General features: G+C 56.1%; 2 protein-coding genes across 2 annotated transcripts; one reads left to right on the top strand and one right to left on the bottom strand.

Moving 5' to 3' along the window:
* The first annotated feature begins 247 nt into the window (after positions 1-247).
* Positions 248-7985, top strand: FKBP10 (FKBP prolyl isomerase 10). Its single transcript, XM_037493562.2, has 10 exons — positions 248-575; positions 3014-3159; positions 3441-3630; positions 3745-3890; positions 4263-4452; positions 4579-4724; positions 5200-5392; positions 5807-5949; positions 6185-6348; positions 6696-7985. The coding sequence occupies exons 1-10, from the start codon at positions 331-333 to the stop codon at positions 6879-6881; spliced, it is 1749 nt and encodes a 582-aa protein (XP_037349459.1). The 5' UTR covers positions 248-330; the 3' UTR covers positions 6882-7985.
* A 1572-nt stretch (positions 7986-9557) lies between these two features.
* Positions 9558-17634, bottom strand: NT5C3B (5'-nucleotidase, cytosolic IIIB). The gene is made up of 9 exons (XM_037491698.1): positions 17594-17634; positions 17254-17352; positions 16617-16686; positions 16483-16529; positions 13652-13737; positions 13050-13139; positions 11777-11939; positions 10791-10991; positions 9558-9999 (listed from the first exon to the last, which is right to left on the bottom strand). Exons 1-9 carry the CDS (start codon positions 17603-17605, stop codon positions 9865-9867), a joined length of 903 nt encoding a protein of 300 aa, XP_037347595.1. The 5' UTR covers positions 17606-17634; the 3' UTR covers positions 9558-9864.
* Between the last annotated feature and the right edge of the window lie 685 nt (positions 17635-18319).

Raw genomic sequence — 18319 nt, forward strand, 5'->3', positions numbered from 1 at the left:
CCTTTTTTTTAGTCCGCTCCGCAGCTCGTCTTCCCCGAACTTCCCTCCCTTCGGGCCCCCGGTCCCGAGCCCCGGGCTGGGGCGCGCAGGGGGATGAAGTCGGCCTCAGCCGCGCCCCCTCCTCCGAGTCCACCCCTATTCCTCCACCCCACCCCACCTCCGCCCCAGCCAACTCAGTCTCCCCAGCCCCCATTCCACGTGGACCCGCCAGCGCGGGGGTGGGGACGGACAGGAAGGGGGGGAGCCAGCCCCGGGAGGAGGGGTGAAGGAGGCCGCTGGCGGCGTCTCCCTCGCTCGCGCTCACAGCCGGCAGCTCCAGCTCCAGGCACCATGTTCGGTGAGGCGCCCCGCAGCCACACCCTCCCCCGGCTGCCCCGGCTGCAGCTGCTGCTTCTGCTGGTGCAGGCCGTGGGGAGGGGGCTGGGCCGCGCCAGCCCCGCCGGGGGTCCCCTGGAAGATGTGGTGATCGAGAGGTACCACATCCCCAGGGCCTGTCCCCGGGAAGTGCAGATGGGGGATTTTGTGCGCTACCACTACAATGGCACTTTCGAGGATGGCAAGAAGTTTGACTCGAGGTAATGGGTTGGGTGCCTCCCCCCACTGGTCATTCCCCTTCCCCGAGCCCCCTCTGGGCTCTCTTAGGTCCCTCCTTGTCCCCTTTCGGCTGTGTCTGTACCCAGGTGTTCACTCCACAGTATCCTAAGCTGAAACCGTACCCTCGGGGTGGGGTGGGGGCACTCCTGGACATCGATCTCCCCAAAACATTCCCCGTCCTCAATTTCAACTATTTGTCCCTGATTTCTTCCGTACAAGTACCCTCCCTCCACAAAGTGCTTGATGATACAGGTAAACTGCTCTGTTCTTACTTACCATTGCTTTGTTCTAAAGACATGGGGGGGAGGGGCATGGTCCCTGCTGCATGTGAATCTTCAGGTGGTCTCTCACCTTGGGACCCCCGACCTTTCCACCCTGGCTCCCTTTCTGACTCCAGCCCAGGTTTCAGTACTTTTGTGGTTAGTAAATAAGGAGCAGAACTGTTTGGAGGGGGTGGGGGTTATCTGCAACAGACAGGATAAGCAAACTGGGCATTATAAATAAACAGCAGGATTGATCTGGGTGTGGGGCAGCTCTCTGGGCACCCTGTCTATGTGACACACAGTCCCACACACCACCTGGGCTGCCCTGGGAAGATTCTCAAGCCTCTCTCCCAGCATGGCCCCCCGCCTCCCACCCCCCACACACCCCTCCGTCCATCTTAGCTACATCAGACTAATGCTGCAGCCTGCCTTGCCAGGCTTGGGGTTTGAGAGACTGGCTTCTGGTCTGATCCAGACCTTGGTCTGCTCTGGGAAGTCTACCTTTGTTGGTGGGGACAGGAGGGATGTGCCTCCACCTTAGTCAAACCTTGGGGCCAGGTCTCATTCTCTCTCTCTCTCTCTCTCTCTCTCTCTCACACACACACACACACACACACACACACACACACAGAAGTTTGTCCCTCTTCCACCCCCTCCCCAGAACACACAGCTCAGCCCACAGGAAGTGAGTGGCCATGGCTTCGGAGGCAAGCAGTATGTATATTGGGCAAAAGTATGAACTCCAGAATCTCAGCTCTTGGGTTCAAGCTCAGATTATTACAATAATCAAGGAATTTTGCCCCTTTTAAATTTCACCCCTGCTGTATCTGAAAAAATAGACAATAAAAGTTATCTCTCTTCTGAGGCTGACATTAGGACTGAAATAGGATGATGTTTTACAGTGCCTGGCAACAGAAAAGCCGGCTCAATACACATTCTTTACCTTGACTCTGGGGAGAACCAGGATGGTGTTTAACTGGCCCGACTCCACCAGTGTTGGGGCGCTCACAGGCCCCCTGTGCTGTGAAGGAAGCAGGCCAGGCAGGCCAGGCAGAAAACCAGCGGGATGGGGGTGGGGTGGCGGGTGTAGAGGGCCCAAACTGAGGTCCTGGCAGTATATAAGAGTACAACCAAGCTCTTGATGGCCAATGTTGGGAATTGGGGTCTAACTCCTGGTGGGGACTCCAGCCACTCGGCTGGGCCCAGTTCATGCAGCGCTGAGCTTGGAAAATTTCTAACCCTTGGCTCCCTTCCATCCAAAATAAAAATCTCCCATCCTCCCTTCTGGAACCTTAAAGTAAATTAAAAGTTGTAACTAAAACCAAATACAAGGCAGGACAATTTTAGATTGGACCATTTGAAAATTGAAAACCAGTCCCTGGCCCTGGCCAGCTCCGCAACCCCACCCGGGGTTGGAAATCAGTGGCAGAGACATGGGCTGGGGAGTCCCGCAAAGCACACCTCAGCACACCTCAGCTGTGTGAGCTGGCACGTTACTTAGGCGCTCCAGTCTCAACTTTTCTTCTAAGAAAAATAAAAATAATCATTCCCCCTGGGAGGGGGAATTTAAACAAGATACAGTCAGGTTGTAATGGAGCCGCTTTCTGAGAGATGCGTCCTTAGGCGATTGTCCTTAGGCGATTTTCTAGTTGTATGAAGGTGCTAGAGTGTAATTAACAAACCTGGGAGGTGGCACCTACTCATCATCCCCCAGTCTAGCCAAAGGGACCCCCCTCCCTATACGCATCCCCTGTTAAGGGAACACCAGTTATATGGCTAATGACTGATGAATGCAAAATGCCAAGCATTTAATCTGGCATACAGTAAGTGCTCAATATATGTTGCTCTTTCCCTCCTGGCGGTACTTACCACTCCATTGCTGTCAATAGATAATAGTATCAGACAGGCCTGCAGAACACTCCCCCAAGCCCCTCATACCAACAAATTCAAGCCTCTGTCCTCTGGGACTTCCCTCTAGTAACAGCCCATCCTATCAAGTCGGGCGGCGCGGCCCACCACGGGGGACGTGGGGTGAGGTGCCCATGGGTCTACATGTGTGTAGGAGGGGGATTGTGTCTTTGTGTGTGCGTGCACCTGCACCTTTGGCCATGGGCAGAGGCCACTGTATCCCATCTGTGCCCTCCCTCCCCTCCCAGCTACGACCGCCACACCTTGGTGGCCATCGTGGTGGGCGTGGGGCGTCTCATCACCGGCATGGACCGAGGCCTCATGGGCATGTGTGTCAACGAGCGGCGACGCCTCATTGTGCCTCCCCACCTGGGCTACGGCAGCATCGGCGTGGGTGAGAAGGGTGGACACAGGCCTGAGGACAGGAGGGACCGGGAGGCAGGAAGCTCACGGAGGGGGAGTCACTGACCCAAGGTCACACTACACACGTGATGTGAACCGTGGCTGGTCTGTCTCCGCCTACCCCTGAGGTGGGAAGAAGGGGTGTGACAGGGCCCAGGTGGGATCACAGCTTCACTAGCAAGAAGGGGAATGTGAGGTGGTGGAGGGGGTGGCAAAGCAAGACTCTCAGACCCCCACCCCACCCCCACCCTGGGGACTGCCCTGTCCCCACAGCGGGACTCATTCCCCCCGATGCCACCCTCTACTTCGATGTGGTTTTGCTGGATGTGTGGAACAAGGCGGACACTGTGCAGGTGAGCACCTTGCTGCGCCCACCTCAGTGCCCCCGCATGGTCCAGGACAGCGACTTTGTCCGCTACCACTACAATGGCACACTGCTGGACGGCACTGCTTTTGACACCAGGTAAGGGCTGGAGGGAACCCTGAGGTGCTGAAGATGGTGGCAGAGGCCGGGGGACTCACGGCCCATGCTGACTCCCCACCCCAGCAGTATCATCTCTACCTCATTGTCTTTCAGCTACAGTAGGGGTGGCACTTATGACACCTACATTGGCTCCGGCTGGCTGATCAAGGGCATGGATCAGGGGCTGCTGGGCATGTGTCCTGGAGAGCGAAGGAAGATCATCATCCCTCCATTCCTGGCCTATGGCGAGAAAGGCTATGGTGAGGGCAGACAGTGGCTTGGGGAATCTCCGGAAGTGGGCTGCCACACACAGTTGTTCAGGTTGTGCACTGCACAACGGTACCAGCCCAGGAGGCAAGTAGGGATGAAATGTAGCCCTTGGTAATCATCTCACTAAGAATGGGTACTTTATTCTGATCCACACAAAGGCTCAATATGGGCCGGTGGTGGCCCTGGGGATAATTCAGCTCGGGCCTCAGAGGGAGACAAAAAATAGGGCCCCTGCTTGACGAGAAAAGGCTCTGGAGAGCAGGGCCAGGACCTTTTTGCTTAGGGCTCATAGGGGCCTTTTCGGGGCAAGAGGAGCCTTGGGTGCTCTCCACTTGTATGGTTCAAGCCTATCCCGTCCCCAGGGACTGTGATCCCCCCACAGGCCTCCCTGGTCTTCCATGTCCTACTGATCGACGTCCACAACCCCAAGGACACTGTCCAGCTGGAGACCCTGGAGCTACCACCTGGCTGTGTCCGGAGAGCCGTGGCCGGCGACTTCATGCGGTACCACTACAATGGCTCGCTGATGGACGGCACCCTCTTTGATTCCAGGTCAGGGGGTCCTGAGGATGGAGGGTGGGGGTTGGAGGGGGCAGAAGAAGCTGCCAGATATGGGGGTGGCTCTGAGCTGCCTGGAAGGGCAGGGCACCTTTGACCTCTGCTGGTCCTGCATTGCAGCTACTCCCGCAACCACACCTACAACACCTATGTGGGGCAGGGCTACATCATCCCCGGAATGGACCAGGGGCTACAGGGCGCGTGCATGGGGGAGCGCAGGAGGATCACCATCCCCCCACACCTCGCCTATGGGGAGAACGGGACCGGTAGGCTTGTCCCTGGGTCTGGACCCACTGCTCGGTGACCTTCCCTCACACACACAGCGGGCTTCCAACCACTGCCCAGCCTCTCATCACAAAACCAGCCACCCCCCAGTTCCTCCCACAGACTCCCTCATTATCTCGGGCCACCCCCCACTTCTCTCTCCCATGCTGGAGGCAGGCAGCCCTCCTGAGTTTGGGCGGGGGTGGTTATGGAAGAACAGAAATAGCATAACCCTAGGAAACTACAAGACCCACCTCTGCTGGAAGCCTCAGTGTCCTCACCTGTAAAATGGGACTCATGGCATTGACCAACAAGCAAAGTGATGGAGGCTGCAAGGCACGTGCCTCCCAGGGCTCCTGCCAACAAGAGGGCATTAGCACAGGGTTGGGGTGGCTTGGGAGCTGGGGAGCAGGTCCAGGGGCCTCCACAGACAGCCGTCCTGGACTCTGAGCTGCTCCGAACCCTACTCGGCCCCAGGAGACAAGATCCCCGGCTCTGCCGTGCTGATCTTCGACGTCCACGTCATCGACTTCCATAACCCTGTGGACCCGGTGGAAGTCAAGACGCTGGCCCAGCCCCCCGAGACCTGCACCGAGACGGCCAGGCCTGGGGACTTTGTTCGATACCACTACAACTGCTCTCTGCTCGACGGCACCAGGCTCTTCTCCTCGTGGGTCCGGGGCAGGGCCAGGGCTGGGCAGGTGGGTGGGCCGGGCACCCTGACTTAAGTTCCCATCTTGGAGGAGGGGGGAACATGAGGAGCTGAAATGCTTTACTGATGGGTGGGCAAAGGGAAGTGGCGCTGGCAGCGGGAAGAGCTGTTGTTTCCATCCTCTGGAGGGGACAGCCAGGTCTGGGAGATGAGCCGCCAGGCCAGGCCGCACCACGGGGGAGCAGGGCGCCCCCTCTGAAGGGCTGGGCCCGCACTCTGCTGTAGGGGCGGTCACTGGGAGTGACTGTGGACTGACCGAGGGCTTGTCCTGTGCCCTGGGCCAGGGTAGGATGGGGTGGGGCAGGGTGGGGGAACTCGAGTCGGGGAGAGGAAACAGGGCTAGTGGTAACACTGCAATCTGCTTCCCCCCAGCCATGACTATGGGACCCCCCAGGAGGCGACTCTAGGGGCCAATAAGGTGATCGAAGGCCTGGACACCGGCCTTCAGGGAATGTGTGTGGGAGAGAGACGCCAGCTCATCATCCCCCCGCACCTGGCACACGGGGAGAGCGGAGGTGAGGCGTGACTGTGGTCTCATGGGCGCTCTGCCCCTTTGCCTCTGCCCACTTGGGGCCTAGATGGCTGATGGGAGGAGTCAGGGAAGCTTTCCGGATGGTTCTGTAAAGATCCCAGGCCCCACTCTCCATTCTCCAAGAAACCAAGGTTGTGGGCTGGGGAGCACACTGGGAAGGCTGCACGGCAGGCCCAGATCCTGGCCTAATTGGGCCTCTTTCCTCTCCCTCCCTCCAGCCCGGGGAGTCCCTGGCAGCGCGGTGCTGCTGTTTGAGGTGGAGCTGGTGTCCCGGGAGGAGGGGCTGCCCGCTGGCTACCTATTTGTGTGGCACGAGGACCCTCCTGCAAACCTGTTTGAAGGCCTGGACCTCAACAAGGATGGCGAGGTCCCCCCAGAGGAGGTGGGTGGGGACTTCAGTCCTTACAATAACCGCTCCCACCCTCTACCCAGGAGCCGCCTGCATGGCTGCAGTTCTCAAAAACGCGCGTCCGGCTCTCGTGTGCGGGTTCCTGGCCCTGTGCCCTCGCTGTGCCTTGGGTTCCTTGTCTTTGCCTTTGCTTCTAGCCCATTCCCCCAGCTGCTGACACACCCTCCTCCCTGCCCCCTGTGCCAGGCCCCCTCGGGAGGGGGCGAGCAGCCTGGGGGAAGGAAAGGAAACCACCCTGGCCGCCTCCCAGGGCCCTTCCAAAGGCCGCCATCCACTGCTGCTCTGACTGACCCCCTCCCTTGGCTCTCCTCGCCCCCCAGTTCTCCACCTTCATCAAGGCTCAAGTCAGTGAGGGCAAAGGACGCCTCATGCCTGGGCAGGACCCCGAGAAAACCATAGGAGACATGTTCCAGAACCAGGACCGCAACCACGACGGCAAGATCACTGTGGAAGAGCTCAAGCTGAAGTCCGATGAAGACCAGGAGCGGGTCCACGAGGAGCTCTGAGGGCAGGGGCCTGGGGGCAGGGGCCTGGGACCGACCTTCCAAAGTCACCCTCCCCTCTGCTGGGACGATGTCTGGGAGCGTGGAGCAAGTGGTCAGAGAAGCCAGCTCTGCTCCCCCACCTGCCCTCGGGGAGAGCCCGCGGCACCCGTGCCTATTGGGAGTCTCTCTTCAGCCCCCAAGCCCTTTCCTTCAACTTGCTGGCGCTACAGAGCCAGTCTGGGCATTGGTGGAGTTGAGGAATGAATGGGGCCGCTGCTGGGCCCCCGCCCCCACCTCCCCGCTGCATCGCTACACTGAGTGAGGCCAAACTCCTCATTTCTTTATCCCCCTAAACTTGCGTCGTGGTTGCGGTCCTTTATTATTCCTCATCATAAATTTTCTTCATCATCCACCACCCTTCCATCTCCAGCCCCATTTCTGTCATGGACCAGCCCCCAAGAACGTGAGCCAGGCTGGTAGGAACCCCCGCCACGTCTCCTCCCTCAGCTCCGGCTGGCTCTTGGGAGAGGGGGCAGCCCCCTTCACCTAGCCCATCCTTCCTCATCTGCCCTGTCCCCCCTCACTGAGGTGACCTAGGGTGTTGCCTTTTGCCTCAAAAGGCTGCTTTCCCTAAGGGCTGAGACAGGAAGAAAATGAAGTGAGTGAACCTACCAGTCGGGTCTCAGGGCTGCAGACTCCTTGGTTCTGGGCGGGATGGGCTTGGAAGAGGGGCTCACGGAGGCCACGGGAGGAGGGGTGGGCAGAGCCCTGAACTGGTGTCAGGTCCCTTTCTCCTTTGTGCCAAATAAAAGGCTAAACCAGAGGCCCCGGGGGGGGTCTTTCAGTGGGGGGACCCTCAGACTCAGACTGGGGGAGAAGGGGACCAAGGAGGCTGTCCCCATAGCCTGCGGGCTCAGGAGGCTGTGGCCCTAGGTCTGGGTCCCTCCTGGAGGTCCCTGCCTTCTTGAGGCCAAGTGGGGGCATCACCCTGGAGAGAGAGCCCCCATAGGCTGGGAGGGGTGATTCTTACCTCCTGTCCCAATTGGATGGAAAGACAGACCCTGACCTCAAAACAATAAAGTTCAAAGATTAAATGAAATCACAGGTTGGATTCCACTTTTTTAAAAAATACTTATTTTACTTACGTATCTAAGAGCTGAGGTGTTGGCCAGAGGTGTGGGGGGTGAGAGTCGTCACCAGAGTAGGGAGCAGAACAGGCGGATCTACTGAAATACACTGCTGAGGGGAGCAGTGGGGAGAAAGGAGAGGTCTGCTGCGCCACGTGGGTAGCTCCCTGGATAAACTCAGGCCTCAGTGGTAGGCGATAGCTTGACAGCCCGGAGACTTAACCCCTGCGCCACAGGGGAGGCCTGGATTCCACTCTTTCTCAACTTCAATATTCCCACCTGCCACTGCCCTTGGCTGCCGGCCATCACCCCTGCCCAACCCTTCTCCCTTTACCTGAAGGAAAGGTAGTGAGTGGGTTCAAGTCTTCCATGTCTTGGGGGACAACTGACCTCATCTGCTAGACTGGCCAGCGGGCAGAGATGATCCATAGCCACCTGAGGCTGGGGGTGCTTAGGCGGGACTCAGGCTGAAGAGCCCCCTGACAGGCACTGACTTCTTGCCTAGGATCCCCAGATGTGACTGCTCCCCATTGTGAGACAGTCTATACAGACATTGGCCCCAAAGCACCCACAGGCACCTCAGACCAGATTGGCTACTGACTCAGCCCCCCAAATCTCACTCAGCTGGAGGAGCTCCTAGTTACAGGGTCAAGGCTCCTCACTCCTCTCTGAGTCATAGGTAAATTGGAACTCCGCCCAGTGGGGTGACCAGGAGGCATCTAGGTGCTCCCACAGCAGATAGAGCCATGCAAACAGCACTCCCTTCCCCACAGATCTGCACACACTACCTTCCAGCAACCGCCATCCCTTCCAGGAGGGGGGGGGGTGAATTTCCCTGGAGGGCAGGCTAAGAAAATGCCACTTGAACTGGTAGACATTTTTTCTTCAAAAGGTGCCCTAAAGTGAATTCAGCTCCTTCCTGACCATCCAAGTCAGCAGTGAGGGCAGAAGGGAAAGAAACTGACACCCAGCATTGCAAAGCCACAGAACACGGACCCCTCCAGCTCACTCCCAGAGCACCTCCCCCCAAGTCATCCATATGGTGGCCTAGGACACACAAAAGGAGAAAAACCCAGGGCCCCAGGGAAAATCCTGACCTATGTGGATCTCTTCCTCCTGCATCAGAATCATCAAATCATCCCAGCTCTACCTGCCCACCCCGTGTAGACTGTGCTCAAGGGTCTCCTGGGTTATTTCGGTACTTTCAGCACTGCCCTCGGGAACCCTAGCAGCTTCTTGGAGGTTCTTGTGATCCCAAGGCCAAGCTGGCATGGGTGTTCCCATCTACACACACCCCCTAATTACAATAGCAGTTTTTGTGCCTCCCTGGTGGCGCAAGCACTATGAAGCTACCCGCAGTCACTGCAGCAGGAGTGGCCGGCCAGGGAGGTGACCCACATGGCGAAGCAGACCTCTCCTGTCTCGTCCACTGCTCCCCTCAGCAGTGTATTTCAGTGGATCGCCTGTTCTGCTCCCCACTTTGTCTCTGCTGAATCCTCTCACCCTCCACACCTCTTTCTTACACCCCAGTTCTTGTATGCATAAATAAATCTTTTTTAAAAAACAGCAGTTTTTCTTTTTTTATTTTGATCTTTTTCACACATTGGATTTGTTGGAACAGCTTTCCAGTCCGTTTTTAAAATTTTCAAAAAAAGAACCTCTGAGCCAGACAATCCCTAGAGTGCCAGCACCTGCAGATGTGCTCACCAGGAGCAGCTGTTCTGCCCTCCCACCAGGTGCGCCCCCACCTCCGGGGAACATAGGGAAGGGCGGGGTGTGGGGAGAGGGGCATGGGCCAGCAGCTCAGCCACTAAGGACTCAGCTCACACGGGGGAGCCTCCCTCTTCACCACACCCTGAAGGGCCTAGCCCCGCAGCTCAGGAGCCCTGAATGTCCATCGGGTCCCCCTGGTGCAGGATATGCTGCAGCAGCTCGTTGACCACGTCCAGAGTCTCGTCCTTCATCAGCACAATGTCATAGGAGTCCAGGTACAGCTGGCGACTCTCTTCCACCTGCCGGGAGGGGAGGAAGCCAGTCCCGAGGTGCCCTCCCACTTGTGATCACCTGGCGCGGGCCAGCATCCGTGCTGCAACTCCCCAAGAGGAGACCACAGTCACAGGGACCTGCCTTTGGAGGTACGGGTGGCAACGAGCACAGACAGCCACCATTAACCCTTGGGGCACCGTCAAAAGGACATAACAAGGACTGAAAACAGAAAGCCAGGTGTCACCTCTAAATCTACCTGTTACTGAGTTTCCACAAGGCTCAAGCATTTGTGGGAACTTCAGCACCTGCTGGCCGAGGGTGACGACAGGTAGCTTCTAGCTTCACACCAAACTGTGCCTTTACAACCATCCTAGCATACCGCCGTCGGCCTCTGTGCTGTTCCTATATGTCTCTGAATAAACCCACGCCCTGACTATGGACATCTCTCCTCTCTATAGAGCCCCATGGTGCTGCGGCTGAGGACTATGTCTCTGTGGGCAAGTGAGTCTCCCTGCCTCCGTTTCCCTGTCTGTGACATGGGTCTGAGCATTTGATGATGAACTGTGCCTGGAGCACCCGAGCACTTGGTCAGTGAGCTCCACCTCTGTGCCTGCAAGACCTCGTCTCTCCACTGGGATTTGCTTTTGTTTTCCTATGAGAACATGGAATATTCCAGACACTATGGTTTGGGTTTCCCCTCTGTACATCTCATGGTCAGTGGTGTCCAGCACACAGAAGGTGCCTGACAAGCATTGGTGAACAGGTACTGAAGAAGCAGCCAGGTATGATGGGAGGAAGCCAATGACAAGCCACCTACCTTGTCATTCAGGAAGCCAATCTTGAGAATGTTCTCCACACCAGGAATCCCATCAGCCATCGTGAGGTCCCCCATGGAGTCTCCCAGTAGGAGGACATTGGTTTTGCCCTGAAGCTGCTGGAAGTAACTGGAGTTCTCACACACGGAGGCGTTCTTGTTGTACGTATGTATGAGTTGGCCCCTGAATCCCTGCAGGAAACCCTAAATGATCAAAATGAGAAATGGCAGGGCTCAGGCAGCCATCGAGGGCTGGTTCCACTGCCTGTCACAGAGGAAAGGGAATTCTGAGAGTCACAGACTGTGCCAAACCTTGCTGGTGTCTAAACTAGGGGTGAGCAAACTAGGGCTGGGGGCCAGATTAACCTATTTTTTTTTAATTTGGTCTTTTCTTGTAAATGAAGTTTTTTGGGAACATGGTCCAACTCATTTGCTTACTTTCTGTCCATGACTGCTGGTTTGCACTGCAGAGCTGCGATAGAAACCACATATATAGCCCACAAAACCTAAATATTTACTACCTGGCCCTTGCCAGGGAGCGTGTGCAGCCCCGAATTAGGCTGACAGGCCATCACACAGTGCCAAGCACCCACTCTGGTGCAGGCCCGGAGCCAGGATGCAACCGGTGCTCAAGCTCTCAGGGGCCACCACATGCTGACCACAGGCCAAAGGGACAAACATTCTGGCCACTGATTTAAGGGGAAGTTAGAACATGGGTGAGCTGGAGCACCCACCTGTGGCTCTAGGAAAACAAGTCAAGTGCAAACCCCTGAGAACCAATGCATCTGACCCCTGAGCTAGGCCCTCGGGGCGAGAGCTGTCAAACACCAACCATGGGTCCTTCGTCAGTGACTGTCTCTAGCAGGCACAATGCACGAATGCCGTGGAGAAGCACCCCCCACCCCGTTAGGGTTCGTGTCTAGGGAGAGACTTGCTGGCTGGCGGTCCGCACCCCTCTTCCGTTCCCAGAGCAAACGAGGTTGGCTCACATCTTCATCAAAGTCCATGTAGTTGGATACGATGCGGGTGTTGGGGTGGAAGACGTTCATCTGCCGGATGATCTCCTCCAGGATGTCGCCAATGCCCGCGGAGAAGATGAAGAGGGGGATGCCATTCTGGTGGAGGGTGTTGAAGAACGTCTTGTACCCCTCCCTGAGGGGTACATGTCACAGAAACATGTGTTAAACATGTCACAGAAGCGTAAAACACCGAATGTCAGATGCATCCAGCACATGGTTAAAGCGCACCCATCTTAAGTGCGCAGATCAACTAGTATTTACCGACATGTCTGTCCCGGTGATGCCTGACCAGCGCCAGGCTCCTCACATCCCTCCCCAGTCAATGCCACCCCCCTAACGTCACATCACCATTCATCAGCTCTGCCTGTCCTTGAACGTCATACCAATAGTCTCACATTTGCTTCTGGCTAAATCTGGTTAATCTGTGTGATTTATCCAGGCTTTGCAAATGCTGAGCCGTTGGCTCTTTGTCACGACTAGCAGCGCAATTCCTCCATGTAAATACGCCATCACTCGGCTACCCGGTTTCTTATTGACAGACAAATGAGAAGGCTCCAGACTCCAGCTGTTATGGACAGGCTGCCATGAACAGCCTGTGCACACGCTGATTTCCCTGGGCCTCACAGCCAGGAGAGGACCGCAGAGCGGGAAGGTGGGCACAAGCTTTTAGTCAGGGTTTGCAACCAGGCAGCTACCCTGGGGCGGCCTCACCGAGGAGCACCCCACGCCACCCGGCATTAGGCGTGACTACTCCACTACTCTCCTGGCTCTTCGTGAGCTCTCCTCGCCCCAGTTAGGACACTCCCACCTTGACACCCGGGTCCATCCCCGCTCTAGTAAACAATGATGCAGCAGAGAGGATGTGTCCTGAAGCCACTGAGGATCAGGGCCGCAGCCAGCCAGCTCCCGTGTCTGAACAAAGAACACTGGTGACCACGGGGACCCCAAGTCTTTTTACCAATATGACCAGTGAGCTGGACTGGATGCTGTTTGGTCTGAGAGGGGCAGCCCTGGTCAGGGTCACAGGCCCCACAAACCGCTTCCTGGGAGGCAGCCACGGTCAGAAGGGCTGGATGGGAGATGAAAGGCCACAACTTCTCCCACATCTGTAATCTGTCTCCTCTTACTCTCCCAGCCACTAACACCTCGCTACTACTCTCCGGCCTCTCCCCCCGACTCCCAGCCTCTCTGTCGTGTGCAGACCAGTGTCAGACAGAAAATGTGTGCAAAGCAAGCAGCTGACCGGAGCATCGCGCTGGACTCTTGGACCACCTGGGCGATCTGGTGCTTTTGAATCTTCTGCTGACACAGGAGATTGTGCGCTTTGGTCCACCTAGAAACAGTCACCCCACAAAAGCCCAAATTCAAATCACTGAACGAGTAGTGTCCTTTTCCTTTCTAGGGCCATGCCCTGACTGGAAGCACTGGTGTGGAGGCCCCCTCCTTTCCCGCAGAGCCACGGCCTGTGGGCCTCTGGCAGCCTTCAGAGAGGCAAGAGCTGGGTGAGTGGATGCTGGAGTCAGGGCCCTTCTGAATCCCTTCCCTGTGACTCTCTGGAAAACTGGGCTCTGTCAGTGATACTGCTTTCTATGGGAAGGTGAGCTCCCCAAAGCACTTATTCCCCCAAGCCCAGGGCACTTCTAGCTCATTCCAAAGATCCTTGCAGGCTCTGTTCCAGCAGTAGCCCCAGGTGTGTTTGCAGGTTTGTTCCCACAGCTGGGCTGGCGGCCTTGGGCGGGGCCTCAGCGAGGCTGAGGGGCTGTTAGCTGACAGAGCTCAGGGAAAAGGCAGCCCCTGTGGGACGGCCTGTGTAAGGCCTGGGGACCTCACCAGGCCATGGCTCACCATTCCACCATGTGAGGCAGCTTCTCTTTGATGGTCTGGTTTGGGTCAATCTCAATCGGGTAGTAGTGGTGAAGCAGAGCGTTGAGCTGGGAAAACAGAAATGCGGAGAAAAACCATTTAGTTCACATCAAGTATCCCCCAGGAAAGGCCGAGTTTAGTGTGAGAAAAATATCACCCAGAAGACGCAACACCACGGAGGGGAGTGACTGGATCTGCAGTCACTCCTTTGCCCGCCCCAACAGTGAGGTCTAAAAATCAACAAGTTCCTGCTATCAGATGATAGGGCTACTAGGATTTTGTTGTCGCCTGTCAGCAGGACTTGAGCAGTAACTGTTTTAATGTTATGGTCCTCAAAATGTGCTGTCCTTTCTCAGGTGGTGGGCAAGATGACTTTAGGGGTGCAGGGATGAACACTGTTCCTGTTAGCAGGTTTTTTTTTTTTTTTTTTTAAGATTTATTTTGTTATTTATACAAGAACTGGAGTATAGGCCAGAGGCACGGGAGGGTGAGAAGATTCACCAGAGACAGAGCAGGGAGCAGAACAGGCAGACAGACTGAAAACACTGCTAAGGGGAGCAGCGGGCAAGACTAGGAAAGGTCTGCCGCGCCATGTGGGTCACCTCCTTGGCCGGCCAGGAATCGAACCCGCACTGCAGAGGCTGCAGACAGCTTCATAGCGCTGTGCTCAACTTGCTGCGCCACCGAGGAGGCCCTCCTGTTAGCAGTTTTTGACTGCTTTTAATATATATTAGAAAAAGCCAACTGGCCCATGAAACGCAAGTTTCATAAAGATTGTTTCTTTTATAAGTTAACTGCCTTCAGATCTTTTAGTATCAGGTTGATTAGAGGAAAACATTTAGTGAAATGTTTAGTGAATTGTCACAGACATGGCAAAAATCATGGACACAAAAGCCAGCAGTGTGGGACACAGTGTTCCTGGGTGAGCCCCTGACACGGCAGCACCAGCTGCACAACTTCACATGCATCTCTATGGCCGCAGGCCCCTTCCTAGGCCAGGACCTCGGACACTCCCGGGAGGGATCATGTGTCAGTCAGTAAATGTGTCTAGTAAAAATGGAACATGACTGGGGGCCTTCCTGGCGGCCTAGGGGTTAAGTCTCAGCACTATCACTGCACGACGGCCTGAGTTTGATCCCCAGCCAGGGAGCAACACACATGGCGCGGCAGACCTCTCCTGTCTCGCCCACTGCTCCCCTCAGCAGTGTACTTCAGAGATGCGCCTGTTCTGCTCCCCACTCTGTCTCTGGTGAGTCCTCTCACCCCCCACACTTCTGGCCTGGAACCCAGTTCTTGTATGCATAAATAAATAAATCTTTGAAAAAAAAAAAAGGAATGTGAATGCTAGTATATGCACAGTCTCAGAGTATTATGAGAGCAAATGGAGTTCCAGACCATTGGTTCAAAAGGGGGTTAAAAGAAAAGATCACATTCTGGCAAAGGCAGAAAGCTCCTGAGATGTAAATATTTTCAAAGTGGTATTTGTTTTCAGTGTGAGTATTTTTTTAAAAGTACAATAGAGTCAACAGAAGAATATTTTTAAAGAGAAACAAGTAGGGCCTCCCCTGGTGACGCAGCGGTTGAGCGCTGGGCTGTGAAGCTGCCTGCAGTCTCTGCAGCACCAGTTCGATCCCCAGCCCCCGGAGAGGGTCCCACATGACGGGACAGACCTCTCCTCAGCAGTGTATTTCGTCAGTCTGCCTGTTCTGTTCCCCGCTCTGGCTCTGGTGAATTCTCTTACCCTCCCATGTTTCTGACTGTACCCAGTGCTTGTATAAATAAATAAAGAAATCTTTAAAAAAAAAAAGAGAGAGAGAAAAGTAAATTTCATATGTAAACCTTGCTTTATTTTTTCAGGAACCATCAATACCAAGAGTCTTAGCTTTGTGTAGCCTCTTATCTTAGAGAGGGCATCTACTTCGTTACTTACAGACACAGCTTCCTGGAAGTTGACAAGATCACGGATGTGAGGAACCAAAAAGAGCACCTTGCCAGAGGCAGGCAGTGGTGGTGCCAGAACTTACCGTCAGCTGAAGGTGGCATCTGTGGGGAGACAGGCTTCAGCCCTATGAGCTCTCTAACTCACTGCCCATCTTAATAACAAGTACCATGACAGTGCCTTGGAAGAGCTGACCAATATGACAACCCACCAGACCACTTAGTGTGCAATCCAGTGACATTCCTTACAAAGGGGACCTAATGATATGGCTATTCAGTAGGAAAAGTCCAGCTTCTGCTCTGGCCAAGAGGACACTGGGGAAATGTGGAGCAAATTAAAATGAACTCCATGGAATGCCTTACAATATCTGCATGTATCCCAAATGAACAGGAGTTATGGTCACAGACATTAATCTGGAAGTCATTCTTAAAACCTGTTGCCTTACCAAGAAAATCATATTGTTAAGGAAAGAGCACAATGTAGTGAAGAGTTTGAGATCAAATCAGATCTACGGGAAAACCACGCTCTGTGCCTTGCTGTATGACCTTGAGTAAGCTGCTCAGCTTCTCTGAGTCTCTATTTTATTCATCTGTTAAATGGAGACAATAATGGTTCTACCCAACTCTTGGAATTGCAGGAAGTTAAAATGACATATATGTTGATGTCTCATATTCACATCACAGGCCTTGGCCACTAAGGAAAAGCTGTCCCAGTTTGGTAAGACCAGAGTCACATAAGCAGAACTTTTTTTTTTTTTTTTTTTTTTAATCAATCAATCATCTAAGGTCTCTATCCTGGAAACTTTGGTCCTAACCCAGAACCATTTGAAGTAGTATCTTCTAGCCCATCCTGAGCATGGCAGGGAGACACCCACCTCCTTCCGGCACTCCTCACTGATGATCTTGCTGTTATCCAGAATATCTGGGGAAACACAAAATGCCCTTAACTTGGCCCCTTAGAAGCCATCCTCTCGCCCAGTCTAACAAACCAAGCCAGTATATGACTTACTGTAAGAAGTAGGGCAACGCTTCCCATTATATGCAAACCTGCTCAAGGTCATGTCAAAATCAGAAATGACCTAAAATGCAAAAGAGAGATGATGCCTACCTAGCTGGCTTCTGCAGCGGGGTGCTGCCTCAGCGTAGGGAGTTGGGGGGGTGCGGGCAGAGAGATAAGGAAGAGCTAATCCTAGCAGGTACAGGCACTAATCCAAAGGCGCCAGGCCTCCTGGAGTTGGAGTCACTGGGGACTGAAGAATCAAAGTCCATTAGACTCTGTCAGTAGCATCCATTCAATGCCCTGACTTTCTCCTCAAGTGCCTCCGCCCGGTTTATGGCCCCTCTCCACATGCGCACCTCGGGGAGCCGGCTGACCTCTGCCAGCGTGGAGACTAAAGCCCCGGTCCTGGTGTGGGGTGCTGCTTCTGTCTAATTTGAGGAGGCGGCTTGGTCTTTTTGGAATGTAGACTGCTAGATTTTAGGGCAGGTGAGGTCTCCCCCAAGACAAAACAGGCAAGCCCGCAGGTTCACTGGCCATTTCGGGGGGCTGGGGGGCTGGGGGCTGAGCGCATGCCGGCGTCCGCGGCGACGAGGGAAGGCCGCGCAGGCAGAACCCGCCCGCGCCCGCCCGCCCGCGCCCGCGGTACCTGCAAGCGGTCGCCCCCGCCCCGGCGGAGGGCGCCCACGATCTCCTGCACCCGGCGGGGCTGCCGCATCAGGACCGTGGCCTTCATCAAGGAGCTCACCTGTCCCGAGACCCGAGAGAAGCGCTGACTCCGGCACCGACCGGGTCCGAGGGGGCCCCGGGGCTCGCTGGGGAGCCCAGCGAGCCCGGGCAGGGGGGCGCGAGGGGCGGTGCGGAGGGCCCGGCCGGCCCGGGGGCCGCTACCGGCCGGGGTGCCGCGGTGGGGCCCGCTCTGCCCGCCGGGGGCCTCGGAGCGGCCCGGGGTTCGCCCGCCCCGCGCCGCTCGCTCCCTCCGGCCTCACCTCCTCCGCCATGGCGCTCGCGGCCCGGTCGCCCGCGCCGAGCCAGGGCCGCCCCGCGGCCGCACTGCGCAGGCGTCGCCCCTCGCCGGGTGGGGGCGGCGGCCGAGCACCCGGAACCCGCACCCCGCGGGGCGCGCGGCGGGAGGCGGCCCTCCCCGGGGCTCGCCGCGCGCTCGGTGGGGACCCTGGTTGCGAGGCCCGTTTTGAGGAGGGCGAGTGTCCCCAGGAGTTGGGGTTCAGCGGGTGCCACTCTTTAGAGAGCGAAAATCCTGGCAGGAGTGGGCATTACCAGGCTTACAGTTTGCATGGCCAAAAAAGCCTCAGGCTGACAGGGGGCTAGAAGCCATAAAGTGGACTCCCTGAAACATTTCTGGAAGCTGCTTCCTTAACTGGGCTCACTCCTCATCACAAAGCAGTGACCTGAGCTTGACCCAGGGACAGGAAGGCCCTGGAATGTGGGTCAGAATGACCTTCAGTGGGCTTGACTTCTCCCTTCTGCCTCCTCTGCCTGGGTTTCCTTACGCAGGGCCTGGGCAGCCAGTGCTCAGCAGGGAAGGAAGGTAGATGGATGCTACAGGGACAGACCCTGGCCAGGGAGTGGGCAACAGGAGCTGGAATGAGTAACAGCCCTGACACGGGTGTTGGTGGTCACTGAGCTGCTGCAGGTGCAGGGCCATGGAAGGAAGTGTGGGGTGGTCTTCAGCCTGAGTGGTGCTGGGGGGAGGG

The sequence above is a fragment of the Talpa occidentalis genome, unplaced genomic scaffold (genome assembly GCF_014898055.3).
Source record: "Talpa occidentalis isolate TD23 unplaced genomic scaffold, MPIMG_talOcc4v2.1 talOcc4.7, whole genome shotgun sequence".
Taxonomy (NCBI): domain Eukaryota; kingdom Metazoa; phylum Chordata; class Mammalia; order Eulipotyphla; family Talpidae; genus Talpa; species Talpa occidentalis.